At 38.8% G+C, this 21,095-nt stretch overlaps 1 protein-coding gene across 1 annotated transcript; it reads left to right on the top strand.

The window, feature by feature from the left end:
- Positions 1 to 10,184: 10,184 nt before the first annotated feature.
- CH25H (cholesterol 25-hydroxylase) lies at positions 10,185 to 12,139 on the top strand. Its single transcript, XM_039335844.1, has one exon. The coding sequence runs from the start codon at positions 10,796 to 10,798 to the stop codon at positions 11,696 to 11,698; it is 903 nt and encodes a 300-aa protein (XP_039191778.1). The 5' UTR covers positions 10,185 to 10,795; the 3' UTR covers positions 11,699 to 12,139.
- Positions 12,140 to 21,095: the final 8,956 nt, after the last annotated feature.

Here is a 21,095-nt window from a genome sequence, read left to right as displayed (position 1 = left end):
AGTGACTTGTGAGAAAAATGTTACGAAGAAAAAAAAATAGAGCATAAGGAGGAACAAAGAGCTCAGTAGGGTCAAAGCTTGATATGCTGGCTCTAAAGTGCTTAGAGAGTGCTATAAACCACTTTGAAGCAGTATGGAAATCCAAGTGCTATTGCTATTGACACTGGGTAATTATATCCATCCTGTTTCTTTTGCAGTCTTATGGAAGCTATTTACCCTTTCCTTTTACTGAAATATTTTCCAGTTTCCCAATTGAGTAAAGAGCCGTGGAATTTCCAGCTAGTTGCTCATCTGAATAGGGATAGCAAAATAGTGATTGGCAGTTTCATTTCTGAGATTAGCCAAGACCAGTTAGGTGCTGCCATCTGCTGAATTGGATATTTGAATAGGAAAGGCCCGATATATCTAATGCTTTTGAAAGCCAAGGTCCTGATAGTGTAAATAAAAGCAGAGAAAGTCAGGCCATACTATCCTAAACAGTATTTGCAGGATGGCAGATGGAAAGCAAATGTTTTCTCGTGGAAGTATAATTATGGCTGTAGGAAATGTTTTATAGAGCTAGGTTAAAATTAACCTAGGTACACTGTTGAGGACATTCAGCAAGGCAGAAGTGCCTTCAAATTTATGACCAAGATTTTGGTTTGTGCTTAGAAATGACACAAGATGACATATATGCTATCTTCAAGATATTTTAGACCAGTATTTAAGACCAAAATAACTCAAGATATTTTAGATCAGGGGTCTTCAAACCTGGCCCTTTTATGACTTGTGAACTTCAACTCCTAGAATTCCTCAGCCAGGCATGCTGGCTGAGGAATTCTGGGAGTTAAAGTCCACAAATCATAAAAGGGCCAAGTTTGAAGATCCCTGTTTTAGACCAATAGAATTCCCCAACATACCATAGCTGGCTGGGGATTTCTAGAATATGAAATCCACACATCTTAAAGTTACCAAGTTTGAGAAATACTGTTTTAGATTTCAACTGCCAAAACTCGGGCTGGAAATGTTGAGTGTGAATAAACGGGCAAGGTTGGTGAAAATGTACTTATTTTCTTGCTATTTGTTTCTGACTAATTTAACAGACCATCCACACTAGCATTATATCCAACAGGCTCTACAAAGAATTACATCCAGTTTTAACAGTTGTGGCTAATTTGAGTTATGTCCAGACTCAAACTTGCAGAAATATTTTTTACAAACATAATTAGGAAATGGATTTAGAGGAATTAATATTTAAGGGTAGCCAGGTGTTCTTGGAGTTAGCATTTTCTTACAGTGGTCACTGACAAATATGACTATACTCTCCAATCTTTCCTATGCTAATTCAGCCTGGGTGTTAAAGCAACACACCCCAATTAAATTAAATTCTCTCACATATGCATATGCTCTCATCCTGATTAGATTTTCACAGATACACAAGATTTCAGATATTCAAATACCCTGATTAGATCCCTGGCGAGAAACTGCTTGCAAAGGTATATACAGAGAATAGGAAAATACCATGCATCCCAAACCTGGATAAATTACTCAAAATTGGTTAAAAGTAGTAGTTTTGGGGGTAACACAGAAATAACTCATTACCCAATCGGGACTTTTTAAATTGATTTAAGGTGTTTTACTTTCAGTTGGGTAAAAAGGACTTTCTGATAAGCAATTTTGGGTAATGAAAGAAAAAGTTTGGGAAACACTCTATTATGGTTTCCTTATCTTGTTTTCTCAAGCTTTGGGCACAATGCCAAATTTGGCTGCAATTGGCCTCCATTTTATTATCTCTAGGGCCCAAGCAGGGCATTCTTACAAATACTGTTAGAAAGTGGTGGCTTGTTTTACACCAGGGGTTCTCAACCTTGGCAACTTTAAGACTTGTGGATTTCAATTCCCAGCTTTGCTGGCTGAGGAATTCTGGGAGTTGAAGTCCACAAGTCTTAAAGTTGCCAAGGTTGAGAACCCCTGTTTTACACCATGCCAAGTTCCCATTTAAAATATTATTATGACATAAAATTAGGTGGATTGATGGAACCTGGTAGATGCCTAATGAGATATCCACCAGCATCGTGTTTCTTGCCCCATTCCATGATACAGAAAAAACAGACTGAAGGCTGAGATGGTTCAAGATGGCTTTAATCCACTGGTATAATAATAATAATAATAATAATAATAGCAACAACAACAACAAAACAACAACAGTAATAATAATAATAATAATAATAATAATAATAATAATAATAATAATAATAATAATAATAATAAAGTTGGAAGGGATCTTGGAGGTCATCTAGTTCAAACCTCCTGCTCAGGCAGAAAACCCTAAACCATTTTAGACAAATGGCTGTCCAGTCTCATCTTAAAAACTTCCACATTGGAATGCTTGCGTGTTATTGCTTCCTGACAGCCACTATTTTACTATTTAAAAAAATATCAAAGTGAAGCTTTAGATCTCTCAAGAAAAAGAAGCTGAAAAAGAAGCTGAAATTGGGGCAATTGAAACTGTTAGAACAGGAATGACAATACAATGTTCACAAGTACTCAGCTGTGATTACGGTTCTCTGCTAAGTTTGAAAGAATACTGTACAATGGTAAAGTGAGGTGGCAGCTTGCCTTGTTGGAAACTGTGGGCGTTAGAAGGGTGGGAGAGAAAAATCTCATCCCTCCACCCCATGTGACTTTGGATAAATGGCTATCTTGCATTTGACAGGGCATCATTTGTCAAGCTCCACCTCCATGGTAAACATTTTCTGTATCACAGATTCAGCCTGAAGAAGGAGCAGAACGTTGAAGAAAAGCTCAATGTTTACTCCGATAATCATTGAGTGGCTGCTTCACACAAAAGAGGGACCCTGAACAAAAGTTTTTTATAGACGTTGAGGGCTGCAGTGTGGGAAATCCTAGCGATCCAATTTGATGGCCAGTTTGAAGAAGCTGGGCAGATCCTTGTCAATGTGCCAGGGGATAGTTCTATTGTTAGGAAAAATTAGTATTTCAGGAGGCAGCAGAGCTGGGGAAATTCATTGTGAAAGCTAATGGAATGTGGAGGTCATCAGCTGATGAAAAATTGGAGTTTCTCTGGATTGCAACCTCCTTGTAAGTGTTGCCTTGGCCTGTTCCGTGAGCTGATGAGGAGGCTTCTATTTTTTTGGGATGGAATTGCAGGGTGCTTTGTCTGGGACAGGGAGGGCAGTTAGTCTGTTAGGAGCAGGCAAAGACTTGAACTGGGTTTGATCCTGGCCACATCCAGAAGACAAGGAGGAAAGGATGCAATCTCTAAGTTCATTTTCTCCACCACTCAATAAATGAATTCTCTCTCAAAATTCACAATGACAACTGGTTCAAAAAATGCCTACGGGTCACAGAACTGTACCACATCGAAATAATGCTTTTTAAAAAGTGTATGAGAAATTGTACTCTAACCAACTGACATAATTCTTTATAATGTTATTTTTTTTCCTAACATGCTTTTCATATTTCATCATTGATGACTTTTAATTATTTCTTACTAACCAGGTGTGAGTATATTACTTTGGGGTCAGTGAGAGACTAGAAGAAGACCTTCTATATCAGGGGTGTCAAACCGCTGGCCCACGGGCCGGATGCATTATAGCGAAACCGCGTCCACCCCATTGCCGGCAATGGCAAGAAAGTTGTGACACGTCACGTGACATTACGAGTTTGACACCCTTGTTCCAGATCACTGCAGCACAGCCTGTCACAAAAATTGTAATAGTAGTGAACAAAAGAAAATTGCAATGTGCAATAGTATGTTCATTTGCAATAATGTGTGTAAAAAATAATCTGAAGTGATAGCAAGAAAAAAAGGTAATTTCTGGGATCATCTATTGTGTTATTTTCCCACAAAGCAATGTAGATTACTGAATTAGCAATCAAATGAACCAATATACATCTTTCTGGTTTTTGATCCTAATTAGCTATACCGTGCTGCCACCTTCTTTATTTTAGGTGAAATTCAGGAATAGCTTGATTAAATTATAATCAAATATTTATTTTGTCACAAGAGGGTGCTGCAATACATGGTCTTAGTACTTTATACTTACTTTTTATTTATTTATTTTTGAGAATTCTCATCAAAAACAGTTTTCTCCCAGGTTCATCAGAGTTCAGTACTACAAATGGTGTGGATGCTTGCCTGCCTGCCTGCAAGCTTGCCTAGACACTACTTTTCTTTTTAAAAATGTGATTTTTCAACTATCACCTTCGATCAGATGAGGTTAATTATATTTTTTACCATTTGGAGGGATAAAATTTGGAAAGAAATGTAAAGAGCAAATAGGCCAACATTTCCAACCCATTTCTGTAGGGTGAGATTTTCGGAAAAGTTTAAGTGTTAAAAAGTGTTCAAAGGACTCATTTTTCTTATCAATTTTTTAAAATATCTGTTGAGGGAATTTATACAGTTTGTAGCCTGCATAAAGCTCCTATCACTGGACCGTAATCCCTATCATATCAATTATAGTATCAATACTGGCTGCATTTCCAGTTATATTTGCCTCACAGTCAATTCTGTGTTTGAGGATTCAGCTGAACTGCTGATTATTTTAGAATATATTTAAAAAGTAAAGGGTTTAAGACTCAGGAGAACTTTTCACATGACTGTACAGTATATTGTTGGATTTTTCTACACTTAATCTGTAATCCAATATTCCCTGAAATGGGCGGGCCTTGATGTCATTGGATAGTATGGATCTCTACATTGGTACAAAAAACAAAGTTCTATGGAAGCCTCCACATCTGAAGTAAAAGGTAGGTCCTCTGGAAGCCTCCATTGCTGATGTTAGTGAGTGAAACATGAAAAGGGGACAAATAAAAAAAAAAACCACTGTAGTAGACCTAGGTAAGCATTCTTTCCATGGACTAAAATCTTCCCATTTGAAATGTGCCTTTATCATATAAAAGATGTATAACATGGGTGTCAAACTCGTGATGTCACATGATGTGTCGTGACGTATCACGGCAATGGGGTGGGCGTGGTTTTGGCATGACGCATCTAGTTTGACACCCTGATGTATAAGAACAAAAAGCAAACACAATCATGGAATACACAGACACTGAAGACAGCTTTAGAGATTGGGAGTCTCTTGCATGGGATCTTCCTGCATTCATGTATCTAATCCAGGGGTCTTCAGACTTGGCCCTTTTATGACTTGGCATGCTGGCTGAGGAATTCTGGGAGTTGAAGTCCACAAGTCATAAAAAGGCCAAGTTTGAAGACCTCTGATCTAATCTAACTACGTAAGTGACTTAATGTATAAACTGAATCCTTTCAGAAGTCACAGATTTGAGCCAATATGGATGTTCTGGCTATGAAATTACATGATGGTTCATTTCCATGCTGATGCTTGAACTTTTTCAAACTGATGTTTTCTTTACACATCTCTTCAGTTGAGGAGTCATAGAGTCTCTAAGTTCTTTAACCATATGTAGAAATGTAATCTACAGTTTTTTATTTATATTAATATTTCTTGCAAGTTTTCTTTCTATTGCAGAACTGTGCGGTCTTCCAGATGATCTTGATGCATTCTTAACCTTCAGACCAGACTATCCAAAGGTTATTTCTAAGATATGACTCTTTTTTAAATTGAAATTTGGAAACACTATTACTATAACTATTACCATGGTGTAGAAAACATGAAAATCTAAGTTTGAATGTAAATTTATAGAAAAACACGGCAGGAAGATGAGCAACTGACAAGACATGTTGATAAGAGCCGTGGTGGCACAGTGGTTAGAATGCAGTATAATTCTGCTGACTGCCAGGGGTGTGAACCTCACCAGCTCAAAATTGACTCAGCCTTCCATTCTTCTGAGGTCGGTAAAATGAGGACCCAGATTGTTGGGAGCAATATACTGACTCTGTAAACCACTTAGAGAGGGCTGTTAAAGCACTGTAAAGCAGTATATAATTCTAAGTGCTATTGCTATTCTATTGCTATATATTAGTTCTGATAAACCGTTCTAATGGCTTGAATGGGTCATCTTCTCCAGATTTCTGCTTGCACAATTGATAAACCAGATACTTCTGGAACATTTATAAGTGGGACAGAAAAGAGATAAACTACTCACACTTTTGGAATATTTTGGATAAAGTGATCAACCTAAGGACCTTGGAAACATGTGACCTCTAAATTCGTTATTGCACAACCTAGAGTTCTTTCTAACCACAACTACTGAAAACTAGTGGCAGCCTTGTTATCATTATTAAGTGGGAGAAGTACAAAATCTGTAGCATGGTTGGAGTTAAAAAGAACAGAATGTTAAATACTTTTTATTGTCCTTCTCACAGAATGAAGAAAATTAACAAGACATCTGCATTCAGGATAGTCAAGCCAGAAGCTCTTTTTTATAAAGCATTGTGTTGTGAAATTTTTGGTGTCCTCAGAGCTCTTGCACTGCTAACCTTACCTAGTTGGCTAATGAAATGTCTGTAGGCATACAATCAAACTTAAAGAGCACCAAGAACAACTCAGTTCAATGCTGAATAATAATGTCTTCAACAGAAAACAATATGCTTAGTATTGCTAGCTTAATTCAGAGAACAATGAGGATGATCAAAAATTTAAAAATGAAATATTTTCAAGAGAAATGGAAGAAACTGCCTTGGCATATTCGAAAGAAGACTTGATCACTCTTTTCAAGTACATAGAATTGCATGTCCAGCTACTCCAAAAGTTAGTTAATGAAATAATAAAGTTAAATTATAGGAGGACAGATTCAGCTGTTAAGAAATAATTTTAGTTTGTCATTGGACAAAACTGGACAATTCATCAGTCAAGGAACAGTTTTAATTGGGATGTCTGCACTAAGCAGAAGTGTGTGGACTTGATGGTCCTTTCCATATCTATAATTGTTGAATTCCAGTGGCAAGAATTAAAATCTTGCATCTCTACTGTAGCCAGTAGATGGAGCAAATAGCTAATTTTTTTTCCCATGACATGAATGATGCAATGTGATTTCCTGCACCTAATAATTTACCTACCTTTTTACATATACCTGTAGCTGTGGCATACAGCAACAAATTTTGTCATAATTTATGTCCTTGAATCATTGATAAGCAGGAAAAATTATGGAGAGGTTGAAACTGGAAGTCACATCTTTAAAATCAGTGGGCAAAGTGGTATTTGTTGATATTGCTAATGATGTTTATTGATTGTACCTTTCATTTTCCAAAGAATGTTAACATTTCTGGATAGAGAAAATGTTAAGTGCATTTGTTGGGGTAGTTCTTTATATACTTGATGATAATGATCCTTCAAGTCGGTGTTGACTCCTGGCAATTGCCTGGACAAATCCCTGAAGTTTGTTGGTGAGATTTCATTGCAAGAAGTGTTTGCCATTGCCTGCTTCTTATGGCTGGGAGAGAGTGACTGGTCCAAGGTCACCCAGTTGGCTTCATGCTTAAGGCAGGCAGGACTAGAATTCATTGTCACCTGGTCTGTAGCCTGGTGCCTCAACCACCACACCATTCTGGCTCTCTTATATTCCTTTCCCTTTCCCTTTCCTTCCTCCCTTCCTTCCAACATATAATGAAGGGAAGAGGGAAAATACCCTGCCATAAATATAAAATATAGTACATGCAATTAATATTCATATGCTACTAAGATTCTTCCTCCTACCCCAGGGTAAGTCACGCTACTCTTGTCCTTTGTTATCCTGTCTTCTCCAGGCCAAAGAGAAGAGCACTTTCCTGCTTCTTGAGGGCAACTATTTTGCCTTCTTCCTCTGTCACATAAAGCTGACATGGTAACATGAAGATCAGGAATGGGGTGAAAAGTTGGTTGCTTCCAGAGTTGGGCCATCCCTCCTCAAGTGGCCCACAAGAGGGTTGTTGGCCAGCTCAAGGAAGCAGGGCTTATGGATGTTCTTGTAGTGGTGCAACATCATGCTGTGAGTTTGAGTGACAAACCTAGTAAGAGACCTAATGTGAAGGATTTGAAAGATAGATTGCAAAACCAATATAACTGTGTCTCATCAGGATATTCAATTATTTCCTGTGACTTGAACAAAATCGTGTACCTCCTCAAGTCACGTTGGACATGTTAATCAGTATTTCTAACATTACCTAAGAACAACTTTAAATATTAGGGCTAATTGGGAAATTATTACTGTCTGTCCCTGTTGTGTATCATTTTCCTCTGATCTTACAGTTTCTAAACCTACCCTTTCGCCCACAGTTTGTTTTTTATATATGCTTGCATGTAATCTTTAATGAACTGGATATGAGTTCACAGATTATATTAAGTGCAAAGTGCTTAATGTTCCAGAATAGATAATAGATAATAATCAACCAAGAAAGATTAATAACACCCACTCAGAGATTGATAGATAAAGAGACAGAATAATAATTTTGTTATTGTGTTAGACCAGGGCTGTTCAAACTTGGCCCTTTTATGACTTGTGGACTTCAACTCCCAGAATTCCTCAGCCAGCATGCCTGGCTGAGGAATTCTGGGAGTTGAAGTCCACAAGTCATAAAAGGGCCAAGTTTGAAGAGCCCTGTTTTAGACAGACAGATACTAACATGGCTCAGTATTAAAACAATATTAGGGATGTTAAATGAATATTATTTCCCCCCTGAAAATAAAAATGGCATTTTGCTGAAATTATGCATGGCTGATCCTCAGCACATCTTTTAGGGAGAGAACAAGGTGAACCCTAAATATTTCTTCATTCTCAGACTGAAGGCACAGTGGCATGAAGACTGCCTGAAGTGATAGCAATGGCACCTTCTCTTTCCATATGACCAGGAAAGCTTCAGTTCTGATGTTCAGAGTGAGTTGAGGGTGTTCACTGTTCTGTTCTTATTCTGTTTTCCAGAATAAGTTGTCCTAATGTTTCATTGTGTTGAGTCCCAAGGACTCAACAGTTGAGAATAACTTCATTACAATCTACTTTTCACTGTGCCTCAGCCACAAGGTCTGCTGCTGTCCTCATGGAAAGTAATGTGGGTTACTTTCAAGATAATAACTGGTTTGGCTCTTTTAGGTTAGGAAAAAGCAGATGAGTGTATTTGGAGTGTCTGTACCACCACCACCATCGAAAACCAACGTCAAATCAGGCTTTGCTTTTGACTTTCAGAGTTGGAAACTGCATCATAGATTTTAAAAAGTTTTGCCATGTTTGAATGTATGAAACTGAAAAATGAAAAGATGTGGAGATGGAAGAACAGAAGTACTGCAATCAAATAATGATTGATGGGGACAGCTTCCCACAGTGACCAACTTATGCTCCTATGAGATCAATATCCTCAGGCCCAAACAATAACAAATCACATGAAATCGTATCAGTGAGGTGTCCAATCTGACTGCAGCCCTAGCCAAAATGGCCATTCTCTCTCAAGGAAGGGGCCAGTCTTGCATATATACACTACATATGACCTAACACAGTGGTGGTGAACCTATGGCACGGGTGTCAGAGGGAGCATTCAGAGCCCTCTCTGTGGGCACATGTGCCGTTGCCTCAGCCTTGCCTTCCCCCACGACCCCCTCCTCTCCAGCAGCCCCCCTGAAGGAGAGTCGCCCTCAAGTATGGCCCACATGGAGCAGCGCAGCCAAGGACATGGCAGCCAGGCAGCGTAGACAAGACTGCCCTCACATCCCATCACGCATTTGATGCTGCAGGGCACGGGCAGAGGGTGTGGCCACCATAGCGCTGCTGGGCTGCCTGGGCGATCTGTGGCTGGCCCTGGAGGTGGTGAGTGGTCCTGTGGGCAGACGGGGCGTGGGATGGGGGCAGAGTGGGGGCAGGCAGGGGTGATGGAGCAGGGGCGGGGCCAGTTTTTGGGCACTCAGTCTCTAAAAGGTTCACCATCACTGACCTAACATGTGCACCTGGGAGGTCTTCTTCTGCTAGGGATTGGAAAATGTTTATTAGCCTTAGCCTGACTTCAGCATGCCTCAGAGTGATCTGATGACAAGATAGAGGCTCCAGTGTGAGCACATAGATTGCCAAATCACGCATAACTATACTGTGGCAACCAAGATGAATTGATGAACCTTGAAAGCCACCTGAGATTTGAGGTCAGAATGATAACCCCACCCTATCTCACTGATGTTAGCCTGTAATATTCTTATTCATTTTAGTAAAATAGCAAAAACAGAGGCTGGAGTTTTGAAGGTGGCATCCTATCTAATCTGTTAGAAATTTTGACTGAATTTTTTCTCCCCATGTCATGTATTTGAAACATCTGAAATGACACATTACAAGATGAGAATTACAGCACGATCTCCATTGGTAGCACTCATCAAACCCCAACCATCATTGAATTGACAGTTGAAAAGTGCCTATAAATTTGTTTTGGCTCTGCTTCCAGAATGCCACACTTTTTGTTTTAAAGGTCTCCTCTCGGCTTCTCAGCCCTTTAGCACCATGTAATCATCCTCAGAAACCAAAGCACGCATATTCAGATGGTATTCTTCAAAGAAGAAAAAGTAAAGTAACTGAAGTGGAGTAAAGATTGTGATCTTTACTCCTCATCATTTCTGTTCTGACTAAATGCCATTAATATAATTCTTTTCAGTGCCATTCCTATGCCCTCTCCTAGGCTCCCTTCTCAGCCTGCTTTTCAGCTCCTAAATCCAATCTATTGTAACCAAAAGAAAGAGGCGCGGCAAAGGATAGCTCATCTAAGGATAAACGTTTGGAAGAAGAGAAGGGAATTTCCTCACCCCCGCCCCTCCCGATACTTTTTCTTCAAGAGGAAAAGGAACTGAACTGATTACTTGCGGGAAGTTTTCTTGTTTTCGTTACGTCATCCACGGGAGTACATAAAAAAGACTTCAGGCGAATGAACAGCTCCAGTACACAAACAGCACAAGCGACGGCTGCAGCTGCAATGGAAATCAGCATACACAACGGAAGCACGCTGCTGTTTTGTGACGAGCCATATGACTTGCCAAACGCGCCGGCTCTACAGCCTCTGTGGAACTTTGTCCGTAGGCAGGAGAGCTTGCTCAAGTCTCCCTTCTTCCCGGTGCTGTTCAACTTTGCAATCTATACAGCTTTCTGCTTTCCTTTTATCGCCCTGGATTTTTTAAGCTCTTGGATCTCCGTCTTGAGGAAGTATAAAATCCAACCGCACAGCTCGCCTACACCGCAGATGGTGGTTCTTTGCCTGGCTCAGAGCATCTATCACCACATCGTGTGTATCTTTCCAGTGACTGTTGCGCATTGGTACTGGAGGCCAGTGAACTTGCCTAGCATCGCTCCCGAGGTACCCGCGCTTCTCCTGCAGGTAGCTGTTTGCCTGCTGTTGTTCGATTTCTTGTCCTTTTTGTGGCATTTGCTCCACCATAAAGTGCCCTGGCTCTACAAAAATTTCCACAAGGTCCACCACAAACACGTCTCTACCTTTGCTCTGACCACTCAGTTTGCCAGCATTTGGGAGCTGCTCTGGCTGGGTTTCTTTGCTGTAATTGGTCCGATGCTGTTGGGGTGTCATCCACTGACGGAAATGACTTTCTTCACGGCCAACATCTGGTTGTCAGTAGAAGATCATTCTGGCTATGACCTGCCATGGTCAACCCATAAACTGGTGCCTTTTGGCCTGTATGGAGGAGCTCCACACCATGATCTCCATCATCAGAAGTTCAAGTTCAACTATGCACCTTACTTTAAACACTGGGACTGGCTATTTGGAACCCTTAGCCATGCTCAGAAGCCAAGCGATGTGAAGGTCAACAAAGATTAATTTTTATCTTTTACCCTATCCTTCCCAGAATCAATATTTGGAAGCTCTGGTGTGAAAAAAACAAACTGAGGAATTTTGCACTGAACGTATTTATGCAAATATGTTTATAATATTTATGGTTTGGGATTTGATTGCAATGACACAAACTGTGTGAAAGAGATAAAAACAGTATGTTTTTTTGTGGGGATATCTGGGCTTTTATAAAGCTGTTATAAATGAGTGGCTAATATATAAGTTTGCTGGTTTGAAGATATGTATTTATATAATTATATATTATGTATATAATTCCTATGGAATTTTTCTCATCTTCACATTGAGGAGAAAAGGCTTCTTTTTGTAAACATTGCTATTCATTTGCTAACCTGAAAGCAGTACTGATATTTTGTCTTGTGAAATTTAAGTTATTTATATTATTTTTATATTTGATGAAATAAATCACAATTTAATATTATTCCATTTCTGTTGTCTATGCACTTTTTGGAAGCACTAAATGGATTAATGTGTGTGATCAGTCTATTAATTGGCTAAGAATATGATATCGTGTGTGTGTGTGTGTGTGTGTGTGTGTGTATTTATGAAAAAAAATCTTTTTGCAGATAAAGAACTACCATATTGGAGATGGAAAAGAGTTGAGTTTTTGTATTTTGGGTTTCTATTTGCAATTTTTTTTTCTGCTCAGAAAAACAGGAGCAAGAATTGTACTATTCCCCCTTGCTGCTTCTGACAGTCTATCACTCTAGAATTTTTATCACCTTATTCTGCAAAAAGAGCTGGTTCCCCTCTCTTTTGTTTTAGACATAATGCATTAAAAATACTACACAGCAGTACCAAATATTATTTCTATGGCAAAATATAGGTAGTGTTTTATGGGAGGCGGTTAGATGGAGGATCAGAGTCCTAAATACTTCCTTCTCAGTAGCTGTGCTTACCTAATGATGCGTTACCACTAGTATATACTGTAGGTAGTCCTTGAATTACAACAGTTCATTTAGTGACTGTTCAAAGTTACAACGGCACTGAAAAAAGTGACCTATGACCATTTTTCTTACTTATGACCATTACAGCGTCCCCATGGTCATGTGATCAAAATTCAGATGCTTGGCAACTGATTCATAGTTATGACGGTTGCAGTGTCCTGGGGTCTTGTGATCCTCTTTTGTGAGCTTCTGACAAGCAAAGTCATTAGGGAAGCAGGATTCACTTAACATCCATATTATTAACTTAATAATTCTGATGATTCACTTAACAACTGTGGAGCAAAACTCACTTCACAAATGTTTCATTTAGCAACATAAATTTTGGGCTGAGTTGTGTATATACTATACTATCTGAATATACTGTACAATCATCGTAAGCCAGTGTTGGCATTTCACTGTTAATTTAAATTTAAATTCCAAAGTTGGTGTATATGGTTATGCACTACTTGTTAAAAATACACACTGTCATAGAAAAACAAGTCCTACATTAACAGAATATGAGAAAATACTGGGAATTTCCCTGTATCACAATTTTCAGAAGTGACTAATTTCATTTTAAATACATACACACACACACACACACACACACACACACACACACACACACCAAAGAAGGTAATAAATGTAATTTAAATTTACATTGTGCTATATTTTAAAAAAAAGATTCTGGATTTTTTTCCCCCCCATATAGTGGTTTGTAGAACAGAGAACAATATTGCAGTTCGGATTCTGATTTCTGTCTTGGTTTGAGTTTAGAAAAGAACCTGCTACAGCCATTGAATTGTAGGCCTTTCTTATATTCTGTTCCCTGTTATGGATGGTTATTGTCTATAGCAGTGGTTCCCAACCTTTTCTATACCCCGCATCCCTAGAACGCTTCTGATATATTCTCACACCCCTTACAAAAGTTTGAAATAACAGCAACGAATTATACATATATACTATAATTTTGAAACTTCTAAAGTTTTTGCACCCTCTGGAAATGCACCCCCAATTGGAAATGCCTGGTCTATAGCAAGGTTAGTAAACAGTTATACACACACGTACATACAGACATATCGACAACTTTAGAGGCCTGAAAGGGCACGGGGAGTAGTGTGGTATATATTTCAGTTCTGCTAGAGAACTTAGGCTGGGTTGAGAAACCCACAAAAAAATTATGCCGTTAAAAAATGGCAAATTTGACAAAATTCATGCTGTGCTTTAAGAAGGCTTTAGTGACTACAAAATGGGGTGAGGTCTGCATGCATGTCCTTACATTGCCCATTCCTGCCATATTGGGCTGAGCTGCAGAATGCTCATTTTTGCTGAATCTCTTAATTTCTAAAATTTCCAGTTTGAAAGATATGATTAGAGAAGATGGGCAATGTACAGTATCTGCCTATGAAGTTAGGGATCTGTTGCAATTAGAATAGAACATATTGCTTTGTCTGGGAAGTCTAATCTAATTGGGGGGGGGGCTTCTAACTTTCTGAACAGGGTACAACCCAAACATACATACTATGACATTGTTATAACATCTGTAAACCAAAGAAACTCAGGTTTAGGGAAGTTTAGATATGTTTTGCCAGCTTTGCATGTCATTAAGCTGTTTCACATGAATCAATATAATTGACACACATGGACTTTCAAGATGGCCGTTGGTGTGCACTCCTTGCCATTACTGATGCTAGGAGCTGTAGTTGGGGAGGTGAGGGATCATTTGACCTGTGTCTTAAGCTTAAAAGGGATCAGAAATTTAGACATTTTTTTTGTTTTGTTTTACTTCAAATATTTCAGCCTGGCCTCCAAAAGTGGACGTTTCCCAGCTGTCTGGATTTGTATAGTCTTATAATTATAAGTGAACAAATGCATAACTGAGATGATTATATATTACTTTTGACCTGTATTTCCTGTCAGAAGCTTGACCTGTGGATATTCCCAACAACTCTGTGAGGTAAGTTAGAGCTGAGAAAGAATGGCTGGCCCATTGTAATGGTGAAATGACACGAGATCTAGATCCTATTAAAGATAAGTCTCTGTGGCTGAGAAATCACCGCCACGTCTTTTTGACCTTTGGTGATATTGCAATCTCCTTCTTCATTACAGGTAGTTCTTGACTTAGGAGCACAATCTGAGCTCAAAATTTCTATTGCTAAGTTGTTGAGTTTTGCCCCATTTTACAATCTTTCTTGCCACGATTGTTAAATGAATCACTGCAGTTGTTAAGTTAATAATACAGTTGTTAAGTGAATCTGGATTCCCCATTGACTTTGTGTCATGGCTGCATCTCACCTATCCAAGCTACATGAACTGGCAGCCTGACCTTGGCATGGGGGGTTTGGGGGAAAGAAAAATTGCAGTGTGAAAAAAGGGGAGGATGGAAGCCCATCTGAGCCATATGAGAAGCTCCAGCCAGCCAAGGTCAAGTAATAATGCTATGCAGAGCTGTTTCCTGAACAATATAGAAGCACCTGATTGGACATTTGCAGATAATTGGGGGATGGTCAGGGCGGGGGGGGAGGGGAGGGAACTTTTCTTTGTGTTGTTTGCACGGGAAAATCTCAGATTCAGCTTACGCTGCTTCTGTAACCATTTAAGCTTCATATTCCTGACAAAACAAATGGCCAGGAGTCTTTCTTTGCTAGATAACTGAGAGGGACGCTTGACATCTCCAGAATCTCCAGAAACAGCCTATCCAGTTAAAACCAGAAGATTGTGCAACTATGTCTGCTCCAGGAAAGGAAGCAGGAGAAGGGGTGTCAGGGAGTCACAAAAGGGGATCACGTGACTCAGAATACAACAATTGTCATAAATATGAGTCAGTTGCCAAGTTGTAAGTCAAGGACTACCTATATCTAGGCTTTTAGTCTTCTCCAATCAAATTGGGATACTTACAACTGCCTCATAAGGCATTTAATATTACAATGCATCACAAATAAAAATATTTTGTAATCAACAGCCTGCTTTCTTACCTCATTCCACTTCCTGAAGCCAATTTCTCAGGAGCAGCATTCAATCTTCTGTCCTGTTCTTGAAGACTGTATGTTGTTGTTGTTAATTGCGAAGACATGTCCGACCCATCGTGACCCCATGGACAACGTTCCTCCAGGTCTTCCTGTCCCCTACCATCTTCTGGAGTCCATTTAAGTTCACACCTACTGCTTCAGTGACTCCATCCAGCCATCTCCTTCTCTGTTGTCCCCTTCTTCTATTGCCTCAATCTTTCCCAGCATTAGGCCCTTCTCCAGTGAGTCCTTCCTTCTCATTAGGTGGCCAAAGTATTTGAGTTTCAACTTCAGGATCTGGCCTTCTAAAGAGCAGTCGGGGTTGATCTCTTCTAGGACTGACCGGTTTGAATGCCTTGCAGTCCAAGAGACTCGCAGGAGTCTTCTCCAGCACCATAGTTCAAAGGCCTCAATTCTCTGGCGCTCAGCCTTTCTTATGGTCCAACTTTCACAGCCATACATTGCAACTGGGAAAACCATGGCCTGGACTATACGCACTTTTGTTGGCAGGGTGATGTCTCTGCTTTTTAGTATGCTGTCTAGATTTGCCATAGCTTTCCTCCCCAGGATCAAGTGTCTTTTAATTTCTTGGCTGCAGTCCCCATCTGAGGTGATCTTGGAGCCCAGAAAAATAAAATCTGTCCTCACCTCCATTTCTTCCCCATCTATTTGCCAGGAATTGAGAGGGCTGGATGCCATGATTTTGATTTTCTTAATGTTGAGTTTCAAGCCAACTTTTGCACTCTCCTTCTTCACTCGCATCAAGAGGCTCTTTAGTTCCTCTTCACTTATGCCATTAGAGTGGTATCATCTGCATATCTTAGGTTGTTGATATTTCTCCCGGCAATCTTAATTCCAACTTTTGTTTCATCTAGCCCTGCCTTTCTCATGATGTACCCTGCATATAAGGTAGGGTGACAGTATACAGCCTTGCCAGACTCCTTTTCCAGTTTTGAACCAATCAGTGGTTCTGTGTCCAGTTCTCACTGTTGCTTCTTGACCCGCATATAGGTTTCTCAAGAGACAAATAAGATGGTCTGGTATTCCCATCTCTTTAAGAATTTGCCACAATTTGTTGTGATCCACACAATCAAAGGCTTTAGCATAGTCAATGAAGCAGAAGTAGACTATATAGAGAGCTTCATCTCCATTGCCCTCTGAAACACTAATAGGGCTGAACTGCCCTTATACCTTGGGCTAAGCCAGTGTTTCTCAACCTTGGCCACTTTAAGCTGTGTGGACTTCAACTCCCAGAATTCCCCAGCCAGCGTGGGAGTTGAAGTCCACACAGTTTAAAGTGGCCAAGGTTGAGAAACACTGAGCTAAACACTTCTAGAGAAGAAGGGGTACCCAAAAGATAGCTCATTCTTTTGAGTTACAGTGTTCAATTTCACTTCTAAGTACAGAAAACAAAAAGGGTGGGAAGAGGTAGTGTTTTGCTTTTCATCAGCAGATAAGCATGCTAAGTAGAAGCAGCTCCTTACTTCACAACAGTAGCTAATACCTCAATCTGAAAGGACTTATTGCTGAAAGAGCAGCTGATATAATCAACAGGAGATCATAATTAACGTTATACAATATAGAGGCTTATGTATCCCAGGTTCAGGGAAAATAGCATTATCACCCAGTGTTCTGGACCGGCTAGTTAGATGAGAACTATATGTTAGAATGTTTGGCATTTAAATAGTTAAGCACTGTCTCCTTAAGAGATGGCTTATGGGTAATGTAGTTTAGCTATTCAGTGAATCCCATGTTAACAGGTTAGTAGGAGGGGCTACTAAGTTCATCACAGGATATCATGGCTATGTGCCAGTTTGTAATTTTCATTGAACAGTACAAACTATCTTTTCTCCAATTCAAGGGGAAAATCCAAGGGATGAAAGATGTGCCTTGACTTTGTTTTCTGTTCTATTTGAACAATTGTCACTTGTTCTTGCTCCCTTTGATGCTGGGGAAGTCCCTTTCTGTTTTAAAAATCTCTGTATGTTAACCTTTCCACAGAGTATATATAGTCACAGGTTTGGGCTTTGTCTTTGATTGTTGCCATTTCTTGCACTTATTCAAACTTTCACTTTCTCACAAAGCAAGTGAAAACAGCAGAAACTGTGCTACTCCTTGTTCCCTTAAAGACAGCTTGTTTGTGCTTGTCTCCCTCCTTTGGAGAGTTTCATTGCCCAAAGCATATATGGAACAAGGCTTATCAGATAAAGAGAAATAATTGGAAAATTTTGAGAGAAAATCCACTCTTCCTCTTCCTGGGTTTAGAAGAAAGAAGAGTATCAATAAAGGAGAATATTTGTAGTTCAGGGTTCAAATGAGGAATCCCTGGTGCTCTCTGAGCTTGCTTGTTTCCTTGCAGACATTTCATTACCCAAACTAGGTAACATCATCAGTGCTACTAAGGAGTGCGGTTTGCTGTCAGTTTATATTCTAGTGGCTTGTCCTGTCAGTATTGGTGAGGGCGATATTAGATATTCTTTGGTTGGGCTGTTTATTGATGACTTCTTTGGCAGTTTCTTGATTGGGTTATTGTTTACTTGATTGTTGGTCTGATGTTAACCTTGGAGTTAATCTATGCTAATCCGGGTGCTGATTGCTGGTGTTCCCTTTTTGACTGATTGGTTGTCTCTTTTGCATAGTCTATAGATGTTGCTAATGCCTATGTGTCTATTGATGGCTAATTTGTCAGAGTGCCAGGCTTCTAGAAATTCCTTAGCATTTTTGGGCTTGACTTGGTCTAGGATGGTCACATTTTCCCATCAAACTATAGTTAAGTCTGTCTTCATCATGGGTCTTCAAACTTGGCCCTTTTATGACTTGTGGACTTCAACTCCCAGAATTCCTCAGCCAGCGTTGAAGTCCACAAGTCATAAAAGGGCCAAATTTGAAGACCACTAGTCTACATGTTGTAAAATTAAGGAGTTTTCATCATGTCTTCTGACTGATAGATGGAGTTTGTGGATGTGTTCTGCCAGTCTTCTACCTATTTGCCCTACATAGTGGTTGTTGTAGTCATTACATTACATGTTGTACAATGAAAAGAGTACATAGCAATCCAGGACATTGAGCTTTGGATGCTATGTAATTATAGCCTGTCTCCTCATCTATTCATCTTAACTAGACTTTTCCCTTTTGGCACAAGCAACATTCTTCAAAGAATAGAGAAGAGGTAAAAAAAAAGTAAGGTGAAGAAATTAATTGTGAGATAAGAAAAATAAAATAAAGATAAATCTTTATGTACCTTTTATCATACTTCTCCAAATCTTTTTAGCTCAACAAACAATCCTTGCTTCCACTTCCATAACCACCTCACAGGAACTGTAGTCTTTTATTCTATAAACTAACTTACTTAGTTTTCCCCTTCTATTTGACCCATTTATTCTTCATATATATGTTTGTTTTGCAATTATTAATTCCCTCTGTATGACCGAATATCTGAATATTCTTTTTTCATAATAGTTACTCATTTTTGTATTTAATCTACATTCATTACTCATTTTTGTATTTAATCTACATTCATTCCAGACCCATCTGTTCACTATTCTTACTCATCTGGTTATTACATATACTTTGGAAATACCGTATTCTCATTGTGCAACATTTATGCTTTTCCTGACATACCCACTTATCATTCTGATATAAAAAGTAGGCAGAAGCATGCATTTACACACACCAATTTGCTTCCTTTTCTTTTCTTTTAAAAAAATCCCTAAGCACTGGCTTCCGGTTTGCTATCGCAGTGCTGGCAGACGTGTAGAAGGAGCGCTCTCTCCGCCGCCCAGTTTTCCTTCATTGGGAGACCACTTTGGTGAAGCCTAGTATAGCAACTGATTTTTTTGGACTGTGAGACCTGCTTATTGCCTAGATTTGTCCTTGGTACTATCTAAAAAAGATAAGAATTTGAAACAGCTGGGTGATGAAAACAACTTCTAGGAATAGTGGAGCTGGACATTCACAGACTTTTACCAAAAATTGTTGTTGTTGTTGTTGTTAATTGCGAAGTCGTGTCCGACCCCTCGCGACCCCATGGACAATGTTCCTCCAGGTCTTCCTGTCCTCTTACCAAAAATAGCCTCCACTAAAGGACTATCTCTAAACACCATAAAAATGGAGGAATACTACCATAACTTAACTATAAACTTATACTTGAAAAAATCATTGAAGCTATTGAGCTAATGAATTCCAGAATGAAAGACAAAGGTGCCACCTTAAATTTACAAAATGACCCCCAGATTTCAATTGATGAACTTACAACCCAAAAAGCAACAGAAGAGGAACAAATTAATATCAAAGAGGACCTTAAAGAACAACAAGTACAATCTACTGAGAACTTTAATAGTCAAACCTTGATTTCAACTAAAAAAATCTGCAATTCAAAAAGCAGCAGAAACTGAAGAAAGCAACACCAAGATGGAGGGTACTAAAGATCAACAAATACAACATATTGAGAACCTAGACAACCTAGACAATCCAACAATAATTACAACATTGGACATGACCTCTTACTCAAGCCAGATGAAACCGGAAGAAGAAGAAGACCAAACTGAACTGATGACAAATATTCTAAACCAACATGGAGATTTGAACTATTAGGGCAACAATCCAACGATTATAAAGGTGCCAGTTCCTCTGAAAAATTGATAATTGGATGGTCTCACTTGATTCAAATAACATGTGTAGGAATGAAGGGAGATCCACTTGAGGACTTAAAGGCACTGGTATGGAAGCCTGCTTGGCACAAAAAGAAAGCTAGAGTTAGACTTAAAAAATTGGATATTTTGTTTTTGACCTATAATGGAAGAGCTTAAAATCTTACTTAATGAGCCAAGGAGATTTTAAAAGATATTAATTGATTTAATATTTAGGACTTAGATTTATAAGGGAAATAAAAATTAGCCATTAGAATATAGTTTTGAATTACAATACGGAAGTTTGAATGAGATAATACAGGATACTTTCTTAGTAAGTGATGAGTTACTAGGATGAGAAATAGAATATATATGTGAAATAAAGTAAGAATGTATTTAAGTAAACAATATGTATATTTTAGATATACAACTATTATGTAATGAAATAATGGGAAATTGGGGTTTCCTAAAATCTAAATATTATGGATATTAAAGGCTAAACTGAAATACTGTACTTGAAATTAGGTAAAATTTAAAAACAGGACACAAATATGTATAAGCTAAAATATATTGATAAATGTTTTAATTGATTGAGTTATAATTAGAAATGTATTAATTTGAATGTGATATAATAAGGAAAACAGAGAGGGAATTTTGATGATGTAATTTGAGATGAAAAATTGATACAAAAATTTTTGTTACTAGACTATTGATCACCATACTGCTTCCTAAATACTTGGATGTAAAACTGGAAAATTAATAAAACTTGTTTTTTTTTTTTAAAAAAATCCTTAAGCACTAATTC

This window comes from Crotalus tigris, unplaced genomic scaffold (assembly GCF_016545835.1).
Source record: "Crotalus tigris isolate CLP2741 ecotype Arizona unplaced genomic scaffold, ASM1654583v1 scf7180000017663.5292952, whole genome shotgun sequence".
Lineage (NCBI taxonomy): Eukaryota > Metazoa > Chordata > Lepidosauria > Squamata > Viperidae > Crotalus > Crotalus tigris.
The sequence above is the reverse complement of the archived record's forward strand: the minus strand, read 5'-3'. Positions and strand labels throughout refer to the sequence as shown.

What these genes read in the sequence shown, in the direction of transcription:
- CH25H (XM_039335844.1), top strand. Translation starts at nt 10,796, where the DNA reads ATGAACAGCTCCAGTACACAAACAGCACAAGCGACGGCTGCAGCTGCA.